The sequence below is a fragment of the Toxorhynchites rutilus genome, chromosome 2 (assembly GCF_029784135.1).
Source record: "Toxorhynchites rutilus septentrionalis strain SRP chromosome 2, ASM2978413v1, whole genome shotgun sequence".
Lineage (NCBI taxonomy): Eukaryota > Metazoa > Arthropoda > Insecta > Diptera > Culicidae > Toxorhynchites > Toxorhynchites rutilus.
In genome coordinates this window covers 108271310-108291830 of record NC_073745.1, presented here as the reverse complement: position 1 = coordinate 108291830, position 20521 = coordinate 108271310, and the positions used below count along the sequence as shown (strand labels likewise).

At 39.2% G+C, this 20521-nt stretch overlaps 1 protein-coding gene across 1 annotated transcript; it reads left to right on the top strand.

The window, feature by feature from the left end:
* The first annotated feature begins 641 nt into the window (after positions 1 to 641).
* On the top strand, positions 642 to 19174 carry LOC129768623 (ubiquitin-protein ligase E3A). Its single transcript, XM_055770380.1, has 6 exons — positions 642 to 1015; positions 10353 to 10946; positions 11066 to 12083; positions 17086 to 17979; positions 18046 to 18511; positions 18578 to 19174. The coding sequence occupies exons 1-6, from the start codon at positions 975 to 977 to the stop codon at positions 18772 to 18774; spliced, it is 3210 nt and encodes a 1069-aa protein (XP_055626355.1). The 5' UTR covers positions 642 to 974; the 3' UTR covers positions 18775 to 19174.
* Positions 19175 to 20521: the final 1347 nt, after the last annotated feature.

Below are 20521 nucleotides of genomic sequence, written 5' to 3'. Positions count from 1 at the left end.
CGCATATTGAGTCGCAGTTTGGTGTAAATAACATGCCACTCGCATACAATGACTGATTAACACAGAGTTGCGCGATATACTTATTTACTAACACAATCACCCGACCAGTACAGCCATACAGTGTCAAACCCACGGCGCTATATGATTGTTCACCAACACAACTATCACATCTGGCATGACCAGCACGAGAAACTGTGGTTCAGCCACAGCGTCGCGCGAGTCGTGTCTCACGAGCGCTCCACCATCTCGCGTCATCTGGCCAATTTGCGCCGTTCTATCTGTTTCCATTAGCCACAAAAACAGGCGCTATATCGCACCAAGTTACTCGCGCTATATGCGTCTCAATTTGCGCCTTGCCTTAATGAAAGACGTAGTTCTACGTCAAAAAAACAACGCATCCTGAAATGTTGCTAGCTATTTATCAGCGTTTTATTGTGAAAACGATAACATCGACATCTTATTTTTGATTTTCATGTACACAGTTCTTCACTCTTTTTAGCGAACTAGTTCTATTGAACAGTTCATTACTGGTTTGCCCATCTCTAATCTCCACTATAAGCCCCTCACCTGAAATGGTACAAAAACCCCTGAATACGGCCCATCACATCGGTTCGTGATTTCTCCACAGTGGAAAAGTTGAACTGAAACGTCAAGTTTGAAATGAACATACATCATTTTTTTAATCGTAAAGTCTTTCGCGAGATTGCTCTTTTTGTCCGAACAATTTACTGCGAAAGTGATACCGAAGTAAAAGACTGCGCCGCACTCAATGTTTGGAAAGTTTCCCAGTGACGGAATGTATTTTTCAGCGCAATTTTGACGATTTAATGCCAAAATAGGCCAAACAAAGACGGCCACAGCAGTATCACACATCAACAAAGATATTCTATACTGTGCTCTTTTCGGTCGGAACGGTGCTGTCGTAGAGGAAGGGTCACAACATTGGAGTCACTGAGATTTTTCAGCGAAATTCTATGAACACGGACGAACCAAACAATACTGACGGCGATTCCAGGTACGTACCATCCGGGGACCAGCTGCTGCTGGTCGTCATGTAAAATACGAAAACCTCTATCAACAGCAAGCACGCGCTGATTTTGCAAATCATTTCGTGATTTCATGCTCTTAGTTGTGTGTTTTCATTTGCTCTGTTACTGTTTCCTCTGCTCGCGGATTTTTGAGAGGATTTTTTCTGTTGTTTTTCCTCAAGTGATTTTCAGCCGTAGGCTGGTTCATCTCTATCTGTTGAGAGGATGGTTCAGAAAAAAAACAGACAGGAAAAATTGAATCTGTTGAATGTCAGTTTGTCCTCTCTCACGGTTGCCCTTTGTTTTGAATGGTCGTACAAAGCGCATTGAACGAAGACTGCTGCTTCCTACATCATCATTTACATCACTAAGCGCATGTAAGAAGATAAATTTTACTTTCACTGTTTAGATTTTTTTCGGGAGGATGCTCAGTTTTTGAAAGTTGTCAACGTTGATACAGTTTGAAACCAACATTCTGGTTATCGTGAGCTTCAATTCGTTGAGAATTATTTCTGTAGTTATTATTTTGGATCACTAGGAGATACATATTTTGTAAGTATTTTTCACAAATAACTACAAAAGTTTGCTATCTGCTTATCATTGCTATAAAGCTATAAATTTCCGAGTGTAATTGTTAAGAATCCCTTTATATTGACGTTTTCAATACAACATTATGGATCATGCAAAGCTATCCCGTTTGAGTTTAGTTTAATAATTTAATATTCAGGGTGATTTTTAACGGTTCCCGGAATAAATCGCCACAGAAAACGACTGCAACAGAAACCACCGCTTATAAAATGTGTAGTAGGCTATAAATATTGTGGCGCGGTATTGTATTTCAAAACAAGAATTAACCGGGCAAACGTATCGCCCCAGGCAAACGTAACGCCCCGGGCAGACGTATACCGTCCGACGCTCGCTAGAGCTCGGTCGGACATTGCTAAAGGATCGTATCCTATGTTTCAAACTAACCGGGCAATCAGTGGATCCCAGGTTTGCGTGCGAGACACCGCCGCTTCCGACGGCGGGTCGGCGGTGGACTCGGATTGCGTCATCTTGGCGGCATGGGCCGCCTCGATTCCTTATCCTCGCCAAATGGGGACTTCGTCCCCATTACATTGTCCTCAGAATAAATTTCGAAAAACGAGAACAAGAGAATAAATTTATATTAGAAATGTGAGGCACATGATGTTTTTCCCGCGCCAAATATTTCTAGCCTACTACACTTTTTCTAAGCGGTTGTTTCTGTTGCAGTTGTTTACTGTGGCGATTTATTCCGGTCACCATTTTTAACATATATTCATCTCTTTGAAGATAAGAATAATTGTACGAACCACATTTCTTTCTGTGTGGTCTTGTAAAACGTCTAGAAGATATAATCAGTAAATTTCAATTTGCTTTAGATATGTCCTCAGAAGTTCATCTGTAAAATTTCCACATTTGCTTGACACGCGCATTTTATATTCATTCAATCATATTTCTCTTGTGTTCTATCATGCAATGGATGTTCTGTAGTTATACATGAAAGTTGACTGACTCAATATTGGATGTCACTTATAGTCACTGACCCGCACAACCTTTAGCTCATTAAGCAAATCTTCTAGCTCCTCTCATGTTTACGTGTACAATAACTCTCATCGTACACGTAAACGTCATCAATAACATTACAATGCTCGAAGCACGCCCAGAAATTTTCAGTTCAAGTTTCAACAACTGCAAAAAATACTGGAAAAAAAATTGCTCGTAACAAAACGATAGCGGATAAAAACCATCTGATTTAAAAATTTGAAACATGGTTATCAAAATTACAAAATTACAGCACCGGCAGGAAATGTTAATCATAGCCACGGGCCGCAATGATTTTTTCGCACTGCTGTTTATGATGAAATGCAAGATATACGGATTTAATGGCTCACTATGGCGCATTATTCTGTTTTATAATATGAAGAGGGTACCACAATTAAATAGGGTGTTGTGTCAATCATTAACCTAGTCGCACAGATCTTAAACTTAAACTACGTTCATAAATCGGTTTTTAAAATCATTTTTAGCCATATTAAAGTCGAAACTGCTACTAACATTGTTGAACGCCCTTAGGCAGCTGCTGAATGGGCTGTTGAACCCTAACTTGTTCTATGTCTAGGAACGATAATTAAAGGCAATTTTCTAAATTGACGTTGAGGAATGTAAAACGAAACATTTTCAAGTAGGTCCGGACAATCGATGTTGTTTTTCAAAAGGTCGAATATGAACATCCGCTGTGTCTGGGTTCTTCGTGCTGATAGGTACTGAAGGTCTTTAAGTTGGCAGCGAGCCGCATAATCAGGGAGATTAGACGGGTCGTTCCAGGGAAGGTTACGGAGGGCGAAGCGCACTATGAAAACTATGCAAGTAATCAACGCAAACTCCAATACGAAATGTTTATATGCTAAAATACACTAAACTTTTTTTTATACGCAAAACATTCTAAAACATTGAAAAAATTGGTGGCAATATAGTTGCCACCTGCCCGTCTAGCGGAAAACACTTGATGGTCAAAATGATTTTTTTGTATGTGAATCTTTGATGTTAGTTTCAACAAAAACAACTAATAAAACTCATGATCAGACTCAGCAGGTCCGAAACAATTCATATATATTGAAAACTTCAGCAAAATGATTGTTTTTCAATGACTTTACGGGAAATTTGCTCTTGCTGCTCTAAATTGGGAGTTAACAAGAAAATAGCTCCAAAGGAGCTGTCCACATACCACGTGAACTGAAAAAGCACGATTTTAGACTCCCCCTCCCCCTCCGTGGAAAAGCGTGGACATTTACTAAACTTCTCCCCTCTTGTCCACGTGGACATTTTTCCATTTTCGGATCAAGAAAATATTTGAATTGCGCCTATATTTAAAGCTTATTATATATTACGTTATCTGTAACGTTAATCTCTCTTCATGCTGATCGTAATATTAATTCAAACAATCGGCTTTGTAAAAAAAATCAAATTGGCTTCATTAGAAGTCGTGTTTTTTCTGTTCTTTGAGCTCTTCTTCTTCTTCTTCTTTTTGATTTTAAGAGGCTTTAAACTTCGCAGTTCATTCGCCTTTAATCCTTTAAGTTAAGTTAAGTTAACTTACCCAAGAATTAACTCATATCGCCCTTCGGTTTCTTCCAAATTTAATTTATGTTGTCTTGATTTTTCCGTTGTTGAATTCCGCATCAAAACATACCTTATGGGTTTCGAACAGTTTTTTTTAGATTTGGCACATGCAGCATGCACATGCTATCATTACATGCTGATTAAAATACGATATTTGACAAGGTTTTTGGAGAATCTAAAACCATTCTAGTAAAAAAAAATCGACGGCTTGTATCCGAGACACGACCGCTTGGGACGTAGGACCACGCAATCTTTTTTTTTAATTTGTTGGTTATCATTTCGAATATTATTTGCGAATACGTCGAAAATTCATAAATAACTCTTTAGTAAAAAGTTCCGGGGACCCTGAAAGCGTGTAATGCCTTGCGTGGTTTTGTAGAATCATTTCGAGAAGCAACGATTCTTTCTTGCCTTTGCGAGAACAATACACTAATTGGTCATATGCCACAATTTGTTTCTTTATATCAATGCACGCATTGCACTGAGTATTTAACGAGAGGCATCATCCGTGCATCGCCATTCAACAAGCATCAAACACGCGGCTAACAGATGCACACAGTTGCAGCGATAAACTTTAAGTGAATATTCGCTAGCGTTCACAGATCGAGGGGAACATAGAACACAAAACGAGCAGAATAAGCGTCCTTTGTTGTTTCGGGCACAGAAAAGATTCTTTTACGTCTTCTTCTTGAATTAAAGAGACTTTAAACTCATAGAGTTCATTCGTCTCTCCAAGAATTTTACTTAGAGGAGATGCAATACTTATACGCTAGCGACAGCTTACTTACTTCGCAAATATTCTCTTTTCGTTATTTCCCTTCATTGTTTCTATTCTTCTTCTTCTTTTCCTTTGTTTACGGAGACTTTAAATCCAACGATTCATTCGTCTCCGACTGTTTCTATTCTAGCGGCTGCATAAGTTGCTCATTATTGACAGCTCTATTCGGGAAAGCACACAAATGGACAGAACAAATGTATGGGGAAATGGGAATGCTTCCAATTTTCATCAATTTAAACCATATAAAGACTATGGGATTGTAATGTAGAGCATATAATCCAAATCTTAGAAAATTTCCGATTCGATTGGTATACAAGTCGATCAATCCATTCGCAGCAAAAAATAGTTATTAACGTTAACTTTATTTCATAAAAACGTGACCTATTTTCTGATTTGGCACACTTAATGTAAGACGTAGTCCTACGTCAAAATAGCAGTTTGCTGGCAAAGAATGAATCGTAAAGCAGTATGAGAATATGAATTTATTATTTTAAGTATCAGGATGTGTTCATTTGCATATACAGTAGAACTTCGATTATCGCGGTGCGCGTTATCCACGAAAGGGAGTACCATAGCAATTATATAGGCCTTCCCGAAATTCGTCAGTGAGAGGTAGGACTTTGCTCTTTTGATGTTTTTGGTTTACTGGTGTACGTACATTTTTAGTCCTTTAATGTGTTGTAGCGCGTCACGAATCTATAATTTTTCAACAGCTCAAAACTTCACGATATTTCAAGTCCTGTTACAATTTGAAGAAGGTCTAACCATCGATAGGGAACCAGGAAATCGAAGCAAAGGCAAAGGCAACCGATCCCAAAACTCACTCGAAAGTGGTTGCTCTTTTCAAACGGATCCCGAATTTGTCATCGACAGACACGAAAAAATGGCACGAGCTCCCTAAATTCAAAAAACAAATGAAAGGGTGGTTTAAGAAATGTCGAGACACAAGTTGTATCGAACCGTAATGCGAAATAAAATCTAGATGCAAAGGAACGCTCAAGGATGTTCTACAAGAATTTTCTCATGATTTACGATTGCGCCGTTATAGATGATGGCACTAAAAGGCCGTTGTTTCCGGAAAAAAAACTATTAGACAAACAATTTAATACCTCTGCAAAGTGCCTAGAAAAACACAAAATAAAAAATGGTCAAATTCCAGAAAAAAGCTGCATACTAAGAAATTAACCTTTCGTAACTCCTGCAACAACAAACCACGATTGTTTTTCAAACGGAGTTAGAAGATGTTGTCTTTTTCTGGCACGATTTTTTTGACCCGTATTGGAAAACTGTCACTATTAAGATATGACCGAATGTTAATGAAGTACAACGACAATGGCGTCACTTTGGTTCCCAAGAAATTATATCCGGGTCAAGCTAAGGCTGATCGAGGATTATTGGTCGGATGTCAAGGACAAACTAGAGGTAAACTGTGGAACCATAAACGTTGTGAAGGTGTTCAACGGAAAGAAGAATTTGAATGCCAAACAAAAGCTAAAACAGCTGGTGCAAAAGATAATGGGACGTTTTCGGGGGAAACTTTGAATAATAGGCTAAGGAATAAATATGCAATAAAATGCATAGTTTTCTCCTGGAGTGGGTTCTACCGACTCGCTGATAAACATTCTCAGACATTCATTGATCTTTGATCTCTACTAAAAATAGAGAAAAATTCGATCAATCACAGATTGAAGCATTGTTCACTTACAATTCGTACGTGTTTTTTTTTATTTTGTAGCAACACGTTCAGTGATCGCTAAAAGATTTCTTCCATAGCGATTTGATTATAAAGTAGACTTCTTCCGGTGGAGAGAGTTTCACTGCTTTAAAATTACGAAGTTCTAAGGGTGGAAAGTTATAAAAAAAAAAATTGATAATGCAGAACAAATTTCGGGCTTCATTTCTACTATACTTATTAAGCATGGGTTAGAATTAGCCATAAAAATTGTAAACTAATCCCAATTTGAATTTACGCAAAACCGTTCAAAATGAAACGGACTACAATTTTACACGTTGAACGAGTTCCCAAGATTATTTCGAGATTTCGAGAGAGATAGAGAGAATTAGCAAGACCATGAGAACTGACCGATAGCAGATGGTCACTATAAAAGCGACAAACTCTGTAAAGCTTATCCTTTTTTACCAAATATACGTTCAACAACAAGTACAGTCGAATTTTTATCTCCTCATTTTCGTTGGTCGGTCGATGACACTGGACATTGTCCTTTTCGCGTGTGATCCATTGTGTGTTTTGCACGCAGTTTTTGGAGTGCGTGCTTTTCGGTTGCTAGTATCATCTAGCGAAGAAGTCCTTCGAATGTGGTAAAGACGTGTGTATCGTCATCAGTGTGACCACGTGGACATTATGCAGAACACCTACCCCCTCACCGTGGACAAGCGTGGGCATTCTCGTATCCCCTACCGGATAGAGAAAAGTTTTCTATGGTTGCTATCAAGAAACGTTGGTATGATCTCGGGGTGAAAACAAAATATGATGGACGATTTCGAGATGCAACCGTATTGTTTGACATAGGAGTATGCAATTATTCATAACATACGAATTGAAAATGTCAGAACTATATAAAATTTAAGAATAAAAAAAAAGATACAGGGTCTTTCAGATTAAACGCTTTTTTTCGCTCCGTCGATGGTAACACTGCATTTCCCACTCCGGGACGATAATATTCGACTTGTTCAGTCTGATCGGAGAGTTTTCAGTGTCACGATGTACAATTTACAAGAACGTGTATTTTTAGTGAAATCGTATTACTCGAGCAACCGAAGCCTTAATGAAACTTTGTCCTCTTATGGTAAGAATTTCAACATTTCTCGTCGTCGATTACGTCCTCTGGGGGTACGTGAAGGACCGTTGCTATGTTAATCAACCATAAAATTTGGAGGAATTTAAAGAAGAAATAACTAAATAAAGAATAAACAAAGATGAAATAACAGCATCGAAGTCGTAATGTTAGAGTTGTGCATGAAGAATTTTCTTCACCGTTTAAAACGCGTTATCGAAAAAAGAGGTGGTTACATCGAGAATATCCTAAAATAAGCTTTATTTTCGTTTTTTTTTAAATCGGTTCACTTTTGTAGAAATCATTACAATTTGTTGCGTGAGCGTTTAATTTGAAAGACCCTGTAAATGGTTCGTTCACTTAGTATTCTGTTTACGATAAGAAATATCCGAATGGGTTTTAATAAGTATGCGACAGAGGTTTCAATGGCTTTAACTGAAATAGATGCAATAGATAGAAGGTTGCATACCTAACCAAATTGAAGTCCTAAATGCTATGATAGAAAGTGTCGCAGAAGAATTTAGGAGTATGTCCGGCTCCTAAATTAAATGATGATAAAGTTCATCACGTTGATGTTCGGTATACGTATCAAAAGTTAAATGCCTCCAGTTCCTGTATATTTGTTAGATGATCAAGAAGTTAGAGACATGGATCGATAGCAAAAGAAAAAATATATAATACGTAGACAACCACAATGTTTCAAGCATTACGCTACATGTGTTGCGTTAATCTATTTTCAATAAAAACAGATTGGATTGCAGGATTGTAGAAATATATGTAATAGCAAGCCATGAGATATTATATTGCTTATCTGACTGCCAAATCTGTCAGACTAACTGTTCTAATCTCCAGTTTAATCAAACATTTGACCTGTTGAATGAATTTCATGTTGTAGCCTATCCGTTCATTCTTACGGTTGTCTTTTTGATCCTTCAGAAATCGCTCGTAGGCCTTCTTTACTCGACAATATTCGCTCTCTCGATTTTCGACCCAACCTCAATCATAGCTGTGTTCCTTTTTATCAAGACTTACATGTCCAATTCCACAATAGAAACAAACTCTACTATGTTCTAATCGCTATCACAATTCAGATTTCTCATGGCTGCATTAACGCGCGCGTGCTCAAACGTTATCTAGACTTTCTATTTTCTTTTTTTCTTTTAATTTCTATTAACATATACAAAATAATCATTCATTATCATTGAGACGATGATGGCAGTTCCTTCTTCATTGTGTATACATACACAATCCGTTAAAAACAACTTCGTCCGCGCTTTCGGTCATTTTTGCTTTCAATCAGAATTGGTTTATCATTACTGTTTGACATCCCTTTTATTTTCCTTCTTGAATTAAAATCGAATTCCGATCGAGTATCCCTTTTTTCTGTTCATTGCAACTATATTTTGACCCTCAAACTCATTCTTTTTGTTCAACATATTTTTTTTACATAATTCTAGCCACACTGCTCTCAAGCTTTACCATATGTTCTTGAAGAGCAGCATTAAGGCTTGTTTCCAAAACTTGTTTAGCCGTTTCCAATGCACTGTTTATCTGCGAAGCCAGCGCTCTGCATAGTCATAGTCAACTGAGGATAGTCAGCTGACCATCTGACTGACTATATCCATATTCAATTAGTAATGACTTTTGGCTTCTTCACGCAGTTTCTCCGCCAAAACTACTAAACAGTCAGTCGGGCGTTTGGCCGCTATCTCTCTCTACCGACTCGACTATATCATTTCATTCTTCCCAGTCAAATTGTCTTCATTGCATTTTGAAGTGACTTCCCCCAAAACGAATTCGTTCCTCTCTTTATCTCTCCCATGTACGTGTGCATGCATCGATGTTTGAGTTCAACGTGGTTTGACATACGCTACACTAATTTTATAAGCGTGTATAAAGTTAGTGTCAGGGGGAAATGGAAGTGTGGATTGAAATCAGTTGAATAAAGAAGCCGATTTGTATTCATTAGTCAAGTCAGTTAAAATAACCACTGAATGGACTAGTTCACCAGTCATCCTCGCTAGTCAACGCTAGTCAATTCATTTACTAGTCAAGTCACTTTTTGTTGGCGGAGACTGCCGAAGCAGTTCCAGTAGAAGCGGAGAGTAGAGTCGGTCTTCATTTTTCACCTTCGAAGATTTCGGGCCTTATGCGAAGCAACGGTATCACGAATATTGGTTATTGTCTCTGATAAGGAAGTGAGCTTGTTCATCTCCTTTCGACAATAATATGTCAACAACTAAATCATTCGGCGATTCGCGTTTGCTTGCAGACAAACACTTATTACACTTAAATAGTATGTTCGCATTATCATTAATCAGCTTGTGTATACGAGCGCCGCAACTTCCAACACACGCAACCGGATCATCGCTGATCACTTAAGGGAATATGTTCTCTGTTGGCACATAATTGAAGGCAACGAAAATAGTTCTTCATTTAAAGACAAATTCACAACGATTTCACGACGTCCTAGCGCGATGACGATAACATTGTTCGTAGTTTATATTGTATGTTAAATTTCAAACAATTTTCCACAACTATTTGCGAATCGCCGCGTGCTTCCACGAGCATCAATCCAACCATTGCAATCCTTACCATTATCTCCAGCAAAATCAATGAAGAATCGTCGTCATCCAGCAACGGAAAACGCACCACAGAACCGGTCTGCAAAGTAACGTCCGATCAGTGCAGCATTATCGACGCGGACAAACCGAGAAGATCGACTGTTCCAGTGCCAGCCAGCGTTGTAGAGACCCGTTCTAAAAGTACACCCACTGGAGCGAAGCAGCAACAGAGCTCGGAAGGCGACGATATGAAACGTGCCTCCGCTAGAAAGCTAATCGAGCGATATTTCTATCAACTTGTGGATGGGTGCGGTAATACGAAATGTAACAATAAACACTGCGCGTCAAGTGGCAAAGTGGAGAAACTGACTCCAAATGCGGCCGCTGCCCGCGCAATTCAGCTGTTCACACAGGAAGCAGAACTATGCGACGCGCACCCATCGAAGGTACCGAAAACTATGGCAAATGCTTCCTCGACGACTTCCGTAGCTGGCGACGAGGAGAGCAGTAGTGGGATAGTGGCCGCCAGTAGTTCAGCCGCAAGCGCGAGCCTAGGAATAACCGACTCGAATGCTAGCATCAACTGGCGCCGGCGTCTACCTGGTGGAAATATTGACATGATAGATCTCAATGATAGGTAAGTGTATTATTGTTTTCATTAGAAAAATCGCTGCTTCGCCGCTGCATAGATATTTACACTCTCACCTCATTTCCGTTGTAATTTCCACGATATCAACTTATTCTCGCCTCTTCCAGCCCTAACGCCGAAATGGACTCGGTGAAAGAAGATGAACAGAATGAAACAAGCACACGTAAAAATCGAAATCACCACTACGAGGGAGGAGGTAGCGAAGAAGATAGCACCCGTTGCGTTCGCGTTAACACTAGTCAGGGAAGTAGTTCGCCGTCATCATTTGCCGGGGGCAGTAGTAAAACAAAGCTCACCCAGAAAGATTCAGCCGGATGTGGAAAGAAGAAAGGTGCCACATCTGGCAGTCATAGCTCTAAGGAGTCGTCAAGCAAAGAACAACGTGATTCAAAGCCAATAGAATACCTAGATGAAGCAAAGCTTCGAGAACTGATAGCCACCTGCGAGCGAGAGAGTTCGGACACGCCACTGATCCGTACACTAGGTGCCATCTTTTCATCTCAACAATCAATAGCGGCTAGCTTCCAAAAGAAAGCAAGCTCCAGCATCGATGCGATGCTGGAAAAGGCGCCAGAAGATTTGAAAAATCTAAAAAAAGAAGACTTGCGCATCCTCGAAGGTGATCTCGACAAAGACGAGGACAGTTGTGCGGAAAAAATGCCGGAAACAAAAGACAAACATCACACCTCGGTAGATCTAACCAGTTTACGGCGCTCCATTAAAGCGCTATACGAGACCAAAAGCGCCGTATTCGGTTCCATCAACAATGCCTTACAATCGCTCGGAGAATCGCTTGGAATCGAGCTGCGCGTGCAGGTGAATAAGAAGGAGGACATCGATGAGGTGATCACCGTTTTCGTGATCGTCTTCGAGGTGTTGCAAATCGCTTCGGCCGAGTTCCTGGAGGGCTCGCTTCCAAGCATTTGCGCCGCCGTGTGCTATCTACCGCTGTGGGCCCAGGCCCGGTTGGCGCATATCTGGTCGGTGCACTGCAGAGACCATATTCTGCCTCTGCTGCAACTGCTGCAGCAGCTTATCACTGTTTCGACACTCTCGCTGAACTACTTTCGGGACGTTAAGATTCATGACAATGAGATTGTGTGCAACGCTACAAAGGTTATGAAGGTAAGTCTTGCTAATTGAGGTTTATTTATCTGATTATGAAGAAAGGGATTGATATGCTTGGTATATCCCATTTTAGTAATCCATTAAATACAAAATGTTATAAGTTTCATTCTGAAATGGATTTTTATTTCTAAAAAATCTATAACACTAGAAAGTCTAAAACTTTGTATATACCTAGATCGTTTGAAAATAAGTTTCAATATTTTTATATTATTCAGAGTTGCCATATAACTGTTATTAGTAAATGTTAACAAAGAAAACAAATTATTTCAATTGGGAGAAAAATTATACATTTTGGTACATTTTTTACAAAAGAAAATGGAAATCTTTTTATGTGCAGATTGTCCGCAAACATGCTTATGACATTTTTTATTGCTATTATTTGTATTTATTGTTTTATTGTTGCAGCAAAGTCATATTTGATGAGTTTTAGTTTGTTTGCCTTGTAATTTCAACGAGCACATAAAACCCCACTATATGAACGTATTTCCGCTATTACTGTTGTCCAATCGTTCCTAAAAAGCAAACGGAACCAAATTTGGCATGTGCAGGTTTTAGGGGGCAAGAAACATTTCTAAGGTGGTTCAACACTCCTCCCATCTCTCTAAGGGGGGACTGCCATACAAATGAAACATATATTTCTGCATAACTCGAGAACTAATCAAGCAAATGGAACCAAATTTGGCATGTGGAGGTTTTAGGGAGCAATAAATGTTTTATGGTGGTTTGACACTCCTTTCTCGTCTCTAAAGAGGAGGAGGGGAGGGTGCTGAACAACTCGAGAACTAATCAAACAAATTAAACTTATCATATAGAGGTTTTAGGAATCGATAAACGTTTCTATGGTGGTTCGACACTCCTCCCTCCCCTCTAAGGGGAGGCTACCATTCAAATTAAACACAAATTTCTGCATAACTCGAAAACTAATCAATCAAATGGAGCCAAATTTGGCATGTGAAGGTTTTTGAATTTGAGAAATGTTTCAATGATGGTATGACACCCCTCCCCCCTCTGAAATGGAGAGGGGGTCCCATAAAAATGATACCCATATTTCAACCAAGCATATTCCAACCAAACATGACAATTGTTTTTTTTTTAATGTGATAAAACGCTCTCCTATACCTTCTTCTATCTATATAAATAAAAGTAGTTCACCGAATGTGTTGATAAGAGCAAAACTCGAGAAAATAATTGTCCGACTTAGGACTGTCTTCATTCTATCATATTTTGTGTATCAAACATTTATTCTATGTCACGGAGAAACATGTTATTCACAAGTGGTTGAAAATCGTGAGCGAAAATTGTGTATAAAAATAATCTGATATTATAATAACGAGTTTTTGGTAGAAGTACTAGAAATTTTATATTAAAAGATAATTTTGAAGGGTAGATTAGTTCTGCGATTGGACCTATAAACGTGGGCTTAGTAAAACAAAAACGTGAATGTGATAACGGAAAATAAATTTTGGGCGGGAAGAAGTTTGCATTTATATGTTATAAAAAAAGTCACAACATTCTAAAAAACTTGTGTCATTATAGACATAGTTGTTTTTATAATTGAAATTTAGAAGCAGTCAAAACGACTTCCTTGGACAATCTAGTGATAATATAGGTACTATCTTGTATATAAATTGGTATAGGTTTAGTGAGTTCTACCGAATTCTCATTCAATGAAATAAGCGAAATGGCATCAACGTGCAAATGGCACTCGCTGAGGCAACGTGATGTCCAAAACCAACAAATAGTTAATAATAAAATCGTTAGAAAATTATTTGTATCAATCCAGCTTAACAATGTTTAAACTGTATTGCCCAAATTATGAATAACGACCATAATATTATTTTTGTGCATGAATACAGTGCTTTGAGGCACCCCTAAATCATGTCCGATTGAGCTGAAATTTGGCACAGATCATTTTTTGGACTAATAAACAAAATGTACATGGTCGGTTTTTGAAATTCGATGATGATTTTTTTCCATACATCCATTGCCACCTATTTCCTTTGTTGAAGTGTTCGAATGGGTCAATCAGTTAGTCTTAATTTTTTTCCTCCAAAGCGGGGGTGTATAAGTGAAACTGTTTGAGACCAGTCTTCAGAATGCAACGCGGTGCTGATATGTAACAAGATTTTTGTACCCAGTTGAGCTCCAGCGATTGCCAGCGATTGAACTGAAACTTTGCACAGATCATTTTTTTGGACCACTAAACAAAATGTACATGGTCGGTTCTTTAAACTCGATAATTATTTTTTTCCATACCTTCACTGCCTCTCAGGTCAAGTCCCAAAAGGTCGATTTCCTGTCTTTTAGAGTCGTTTTTTAACAAACCCGAAGTCACCATTTTCGATTCCAAAATGGCATCGGAATACGATATTCGACTTCCGCTGGTAATACCCACATCGAATTGGTTTTCCATATTTTTTTGTCATTTAATACTATCAGGGCGTATTTTACTTATATGTGCGTTGGTTCCGTACGAACGAGAGCATGAAATTCAGTTCATTCGCCTCTATAAGTCATTGCGTTATCCGCGATTATCGTAATCCGCGGTGAGATAGCCAGACTGTTCCGCGGATAATCGGGGTTCTACTGTAATAATAATTTCATTAATAACTCTTTAGTAAAAAGTTCCAGTGTCCCTGAAAAGGTTAAATGGCTTGCGTGGTTTTGTAGAATCATTTCGAGAAGCAACGATTCCTTCCTGCCTTTGCGAGAACAATACACTAATTGGTCATATGTCGGAATTTGTTTCTTTATATCAATGCACGCATTGCACTAACGAGAGGCATCTTCCGTCAACAAGCATCGAACACGCTGCAACTGTGTGCATCTGATCGAAAAGAAACATCGCGAGAATGACCGCTTATGAAAAATCGTTTTCGACTCTCGGTCAAAACCGTCAACAAAGTTAGGAGCTTGTCGCATCAGAACAGAGCCGATGCGCACGAGAGAAAATACGAATGGCAACTAAAAGTATCGAAGGTGTGCTATTCACATGTGCAGGAAATGAACAAGTTCTAAGTTTTGCGCAACGGAAACAGGCAACACACACAAAGCCAAACACTGATGGCTAGAAGCGACCTATAATCATTTGCACTATTCTCTTTTTTCGCTTGCTTTGCCATGGCTCGGATGGTTGTCTTAATTGCAATTCCAGAAGCACTTCAAGTGAAATATTCGCTAGCGTTCACAGCTCGAGCTGAAACATAAAACACAAAACGAGCAGAATAAGCGACCTTTGTTGTTCCGGGCACAGAAAGATTCCGAGAATTTTCCTCAGAGAAGATGTAATACTTATGCTAGCGACAGCTTACTTACTATGCAAGGGTGAAGTTTACTTCGCAAATATTCTCTTTTCGCTATTCCCTTTCATTGTTTCTATTCTAGCGGCTGCATAAGTTGCCCATTATTGACAGCTCTGTTCGGGAAAGCACACAAATGGACAGAATAAATGTATGAGAAAAATGGAATGCTTCTAATTTTCATCAATTTAAACCATATAAAGACTATGGGATTGTAATGTATAGCATATCGAACAAATCTTAGAAGATTTTCGATCCGATTGGTATGCAAATCGTTAAAATCCGTTTGCAGCAAAAATAGTTATTAACGTTAACTTTATTTCATAAAAACGTGACCTGTTTTCTGATTTGGCACCCTCAATGAAAGACGTAGTCCTATGTCGAAAAAATATTGGATGCATTGTGGTCACAGAGTGACATGCGCAAAATAGGTACACTATAGCACGCATAAAGGCTGAAACTCGACACGAGACTGTCATTCAGCTCGTAAGCCTGTATGACGGTCTCGTGTATCGATTGGTCACCGAGTGGCCTGCGTATGATAACGATAGTAATAGCGCATGATGGGCTCAGTTGCTTCGTGTGAGCGTATGCACGGCACAATGTATGCCGTGTATAACAACCCGCGCATGATGAGGCATTTCTTTTGTGCGAAAAGCATTAAGGCCAGACACTTAAGAAGCCTTTGAGGGTAAGAACTTTTGAAACAACCTGATTTTTTTTTATCCCTTTTGTTTATTTTAGGCTGAATAGCATTTTTGCTGTAACAAAGCCGAATTGTAATCGTGTACATGTCACATGTTTATCATATCTATAATTAGCACATTACACAGTTGCCATTTTTTGGCGTTAGAGTATTCCCTTCTATACCATTGTATATGGTACACATTTACACAGTAGCCATTTAGGCATAAGAGTTTTCCTTCCGTTCTTCCATTATCCAGTTAGACCGGACAGCGGAGACAGTTGATATGATCATTGTTGAGTTATTAATAGAACAGCACAGCCCGATGTGTCTTGCAGAGCAGAGCAGTTGTATGGATGAATCGATCTTATTTCGACCGTGGATCGATCTCCATTCGCTGATGATTGTTGCGTGGACGTAGTTATTCTGTAACAACACAAAGATAGTCAAGGAGGGCCCTGAGTTTTGAACTCACGATCGATCGCTTGTCAAGCAAACCAATGTGGCTACGGAGACTCCCATTCATCTCTTGTTAACGCTATTAAATCCGTCATCATCAACTCGGGAGCTGGAGAAACTTTTCCACAACAATTGACTTGTTTTTGAAACATGGTTTTAGAAGAGTTCTCAGTTACCTTCTTAGGTTTCTCGAAGGTAACTCCTCGCCGTCGCAATTGGAGTTTTAAAAAGCACACGCGCGATCGATGTCGAAAATATCCGATTCATCAGAAGAAAAATATTCAAAGTTAGAATGAACCACAGCCAATCCCTTCTTGGAAGCATTGTTGCTGAAATTTTTTAAACTGAAAAGTGTAAGCGATAGAAAATAGATACAACTTCTTTTTGTAAATATGAGCATCAAAGAAGTTGATCGATTTGGTCTCTAAAAGCGATAATAATAACATTACAGGTATGTATATTTTTATTAGAAACTTGAATAGATAGATCGAGTGGTTTATGATCCGATATTTAATCAATATGACAGAAAAATCCTAATAATTCTTATTCATTACAGATCGTATTTTATGCTAACATCCTGGCAGGAGAAATGGAGCCTAAGCATTTCCGGGAGGCCGATTTAGGTGATATTGCACCCCCAACCTATCTTTCGCTCATTCCCGAAGATGACGAACCAACGCCTTACAGCAGCAGTAAGGAGAAGAATGCCAAACAGCAAAAAATAGAAGATCCGCTGGCAGTGGAGTTGGATGTCAACATACTGGACTGCCGAAGGCCCCACATAGCGTACAGTGAGTTCTACAACGAGCCGTTGTGCGATGTGATCGAGATGGACCACGACTATCTAAACTACAAGAATACTACCTCGGACGGAGCATTTTTTAACGAATTGAAAAAGTTCAGCTTTATGCTCTACTCCTTTATTTTGACCCCGGCCACGAAAACGCTCGCCCTCTACTACGACTCGCGGATTCGAATGTACTCCGAGCGTAGATTGAGCTTTCTCCACCAGCAGCTTGGTGGTGGACTGCAGAGCGTAAATCCTTATCTGAAGCTAAAAATTCGTCGCGACCACATCATTGACGATGCATTAGTGGAGTTGGAAATGATAGCCATGTCGAATCCGAAAGACCTGAAGAAGCAGCTTGTGGTGGAGTTTTCCGGGGAACAAGGCATTGACGAGGGCGGGGTGTCCAAGGAGTTCTTCCAGCTGATTATTGAGGAGATCTTCAATCCCGATTACGGAATGTTCATCAACAATGAAGACACAAACACGGTGTGGTTCAACTCGACCTCGTTCGAGAATGAAGCACAGTTTACACTGATTGGAATCGTGCTTGGATTGGCGATTTACAACAATATTATTCTGGCAGTGAATTTCCCAATGGTTGTTTATAGGAAGTTGATGGGAATGAAGGGTTCGTTTGGGGATTTGAAAGACTGGAATCCGGTAAGAGCGGTCATCCGCTGTCTTGCGTCAAAGGAATCATGTTTTGTTTCATTTCTCCTCTACTAGGTATTATTCAACAGCTTAAAATCTATGTTAGACTATCAAGAAAACGACATGGAGGAAGTGTTCATGCAAACGTTCAAAATCTGCTACAAGGATGTATTCGGCACTACGCTGGACCATGAGCTAAAGCCAGACGGGGATAAAATATTTGTCAATCAGGATAACAAACAAGAGTTCGTCGATTCGTATACCGACTTTCTGCTCAATCAAAGCATCGAAAAACAGTTCAAAGCGTTCAAGCGCGGTTTCCAGATGGTGACAGACGAGAGCCCGCTGCATCTGCTCTTCCGTCCAGAGGAAATCGAACTTATCGTCTGTGGGAGCAAGGAATTTGATTTCAACGAGCTGGAGCAGTCTACCGAATACGAGGGGGGCTTCACGGCCGAGTCGCAGGTCATCAAAGACTTCTGGGAAATTGTTCATGGATTATCGATGGACTCGAAACGAAAGTTGCTCCAATTCACCACAGGTGAGTCGTCGCCGAAGTCATCGCTAATTGTTGTCGAATGTTATTGTTGTGTTTTGTTTCCTCCAGGATCCGATCGAGTACCCGTTGGTGGCCTCAGTCGGTTGAAGCTGGTGATTGCACGTAATGGACCGGACTGCGAACGATTACCGACAAGCCATACATGTTTTAATGTATTGCTGTTGCCCGAATATAGCACCAAGGAGAAACTAGAAGAACGATTACTGAAGGCCATCAACTATTCCAAAGGTTTTGGAATGCTCTAATTCAGAGGACCATGGATTACACAGATCCATCACAGACAGTGGAGGACTACACGTGAGAATTTACAAATACGCTAAATTGGAAGTTTGAATCATCTATCATGAGAATTGTTTGTGTGAACGCCTGATAGGAAATTTAAAATATTCTGGAACGTAACTCTTTCCTATGGATCATCATTTACTATATGCTGTTTACGCTGGTTTTATACGTTGTACATTTTAATTTTAAATCTAGCATCCTACGGGGTTACGTTTTACACATGACAATAGAAATTCGCCCTGAACGTAATGCAATTATTTGGGAATTTTCGTTTTTACACATTTACATAATAGCAGTCCTGTCCGTCTCTCAACCCACTGTGAAACGAAATAAATATTTTGAGGATTTACCCGAGCCACGAAACTGGATTCTTCTGCTTCACACACCGAAAGAACACATCCCTTTTGTCGTCGCGAAACCTGAAGCAAATTCAAATGAAGAACCTGGTGAGTACAATTAATTAGTTTCCTTTTCTTCGCCGTCACGCGAACTGTGTGCTGCCGTTGCAGAATATTATCATCACCAAGACGGATAGCCCGAAGGAAAAGAAACTGCAGAAAAGTAGCGTGTAGTCGCAATTTGAACATAAAACTTACTAATTGACGCTATTACCATTTTGCGGCTGAAGTGACAAGATAAGTTTTTAAGGATGTGAGAAAAGGGTGTTTCGGTTTTACCATCTTCAAAAGTTATTTTCGATGATTTAGTATCATGAGCCTACTTTGAATGCACGAACAATCCAAGCAGTTCTGATCAACTTATGAATATGTATGTATTCAAAATGACACTGTTTTTATTCTCTCTGTAATTCTGTAATTCCATTGAACAACCAGATGTTGGCATGACCCTATCAGAACTCAATGAAATTTTTGGGGGTGTGAAGAATCTACCTAATCAAGCAACTTGGCATACTTAGTTTTCCGAAAAATTTATCTAAACTAACATATAGAAAGGGCGAAATATTTCTGACCATTTTTTTTTATAAAAATCTTTTACTCGAAAATGGTAAGTCTTACAAAAAAGTGATCTACGGAAGAGTCAATTATTCAAATTCAATTATTTTCCTAAAAAAAAATACTGAAAAAACGAATGGGTTATATCCGCATATTATATATAACCGCAAGGTTGACGTGAGACTATCTTAGCTTAGCAATCATTTGTTTGTATTGATTGAATTTTTGATTGAATGAAACAATTTCCGAATTCAATATATTTGCTTTGTGAGTAAAAAGATTGTATTATGCCATATAAGGTCAATTCATGCATTGTGATAGATTACGTTCTTGTTACAAGCAAATTTAATGGTAGTCCTTTTACGTTTGGTATGATGACATCTTGGTTTTGAAGTCTGTGTTTCAGTCGGAACAAAAATGCCCCTGATTTGCATGTATTTGCAATGCCGATTTCCCCAGACACCTTGGTTTAGAAGTCTGTATTAGGTAAACACATTTCCGTCGGAACAAAAATACCCCCGACTTTAATGTATTTTCAATGCCGATTTCCTCACGCTTCATGGATTTGAAGTCTGTGTTAGGGAACAAATTTCGGTGGGAACCAAAGCTCCCTCTACTTTCGTTTGTTTGCAATGCTGATTTCTCCAACGCTGCTTGGTTTTGAAGTCTGTGTTAAGGAACATATTTCGGTGAGAACAAAAGTTCCCACACTTTCATGTATTTGCAATGCTGATTTCCCCAAGGCTGTTTGGTTTTG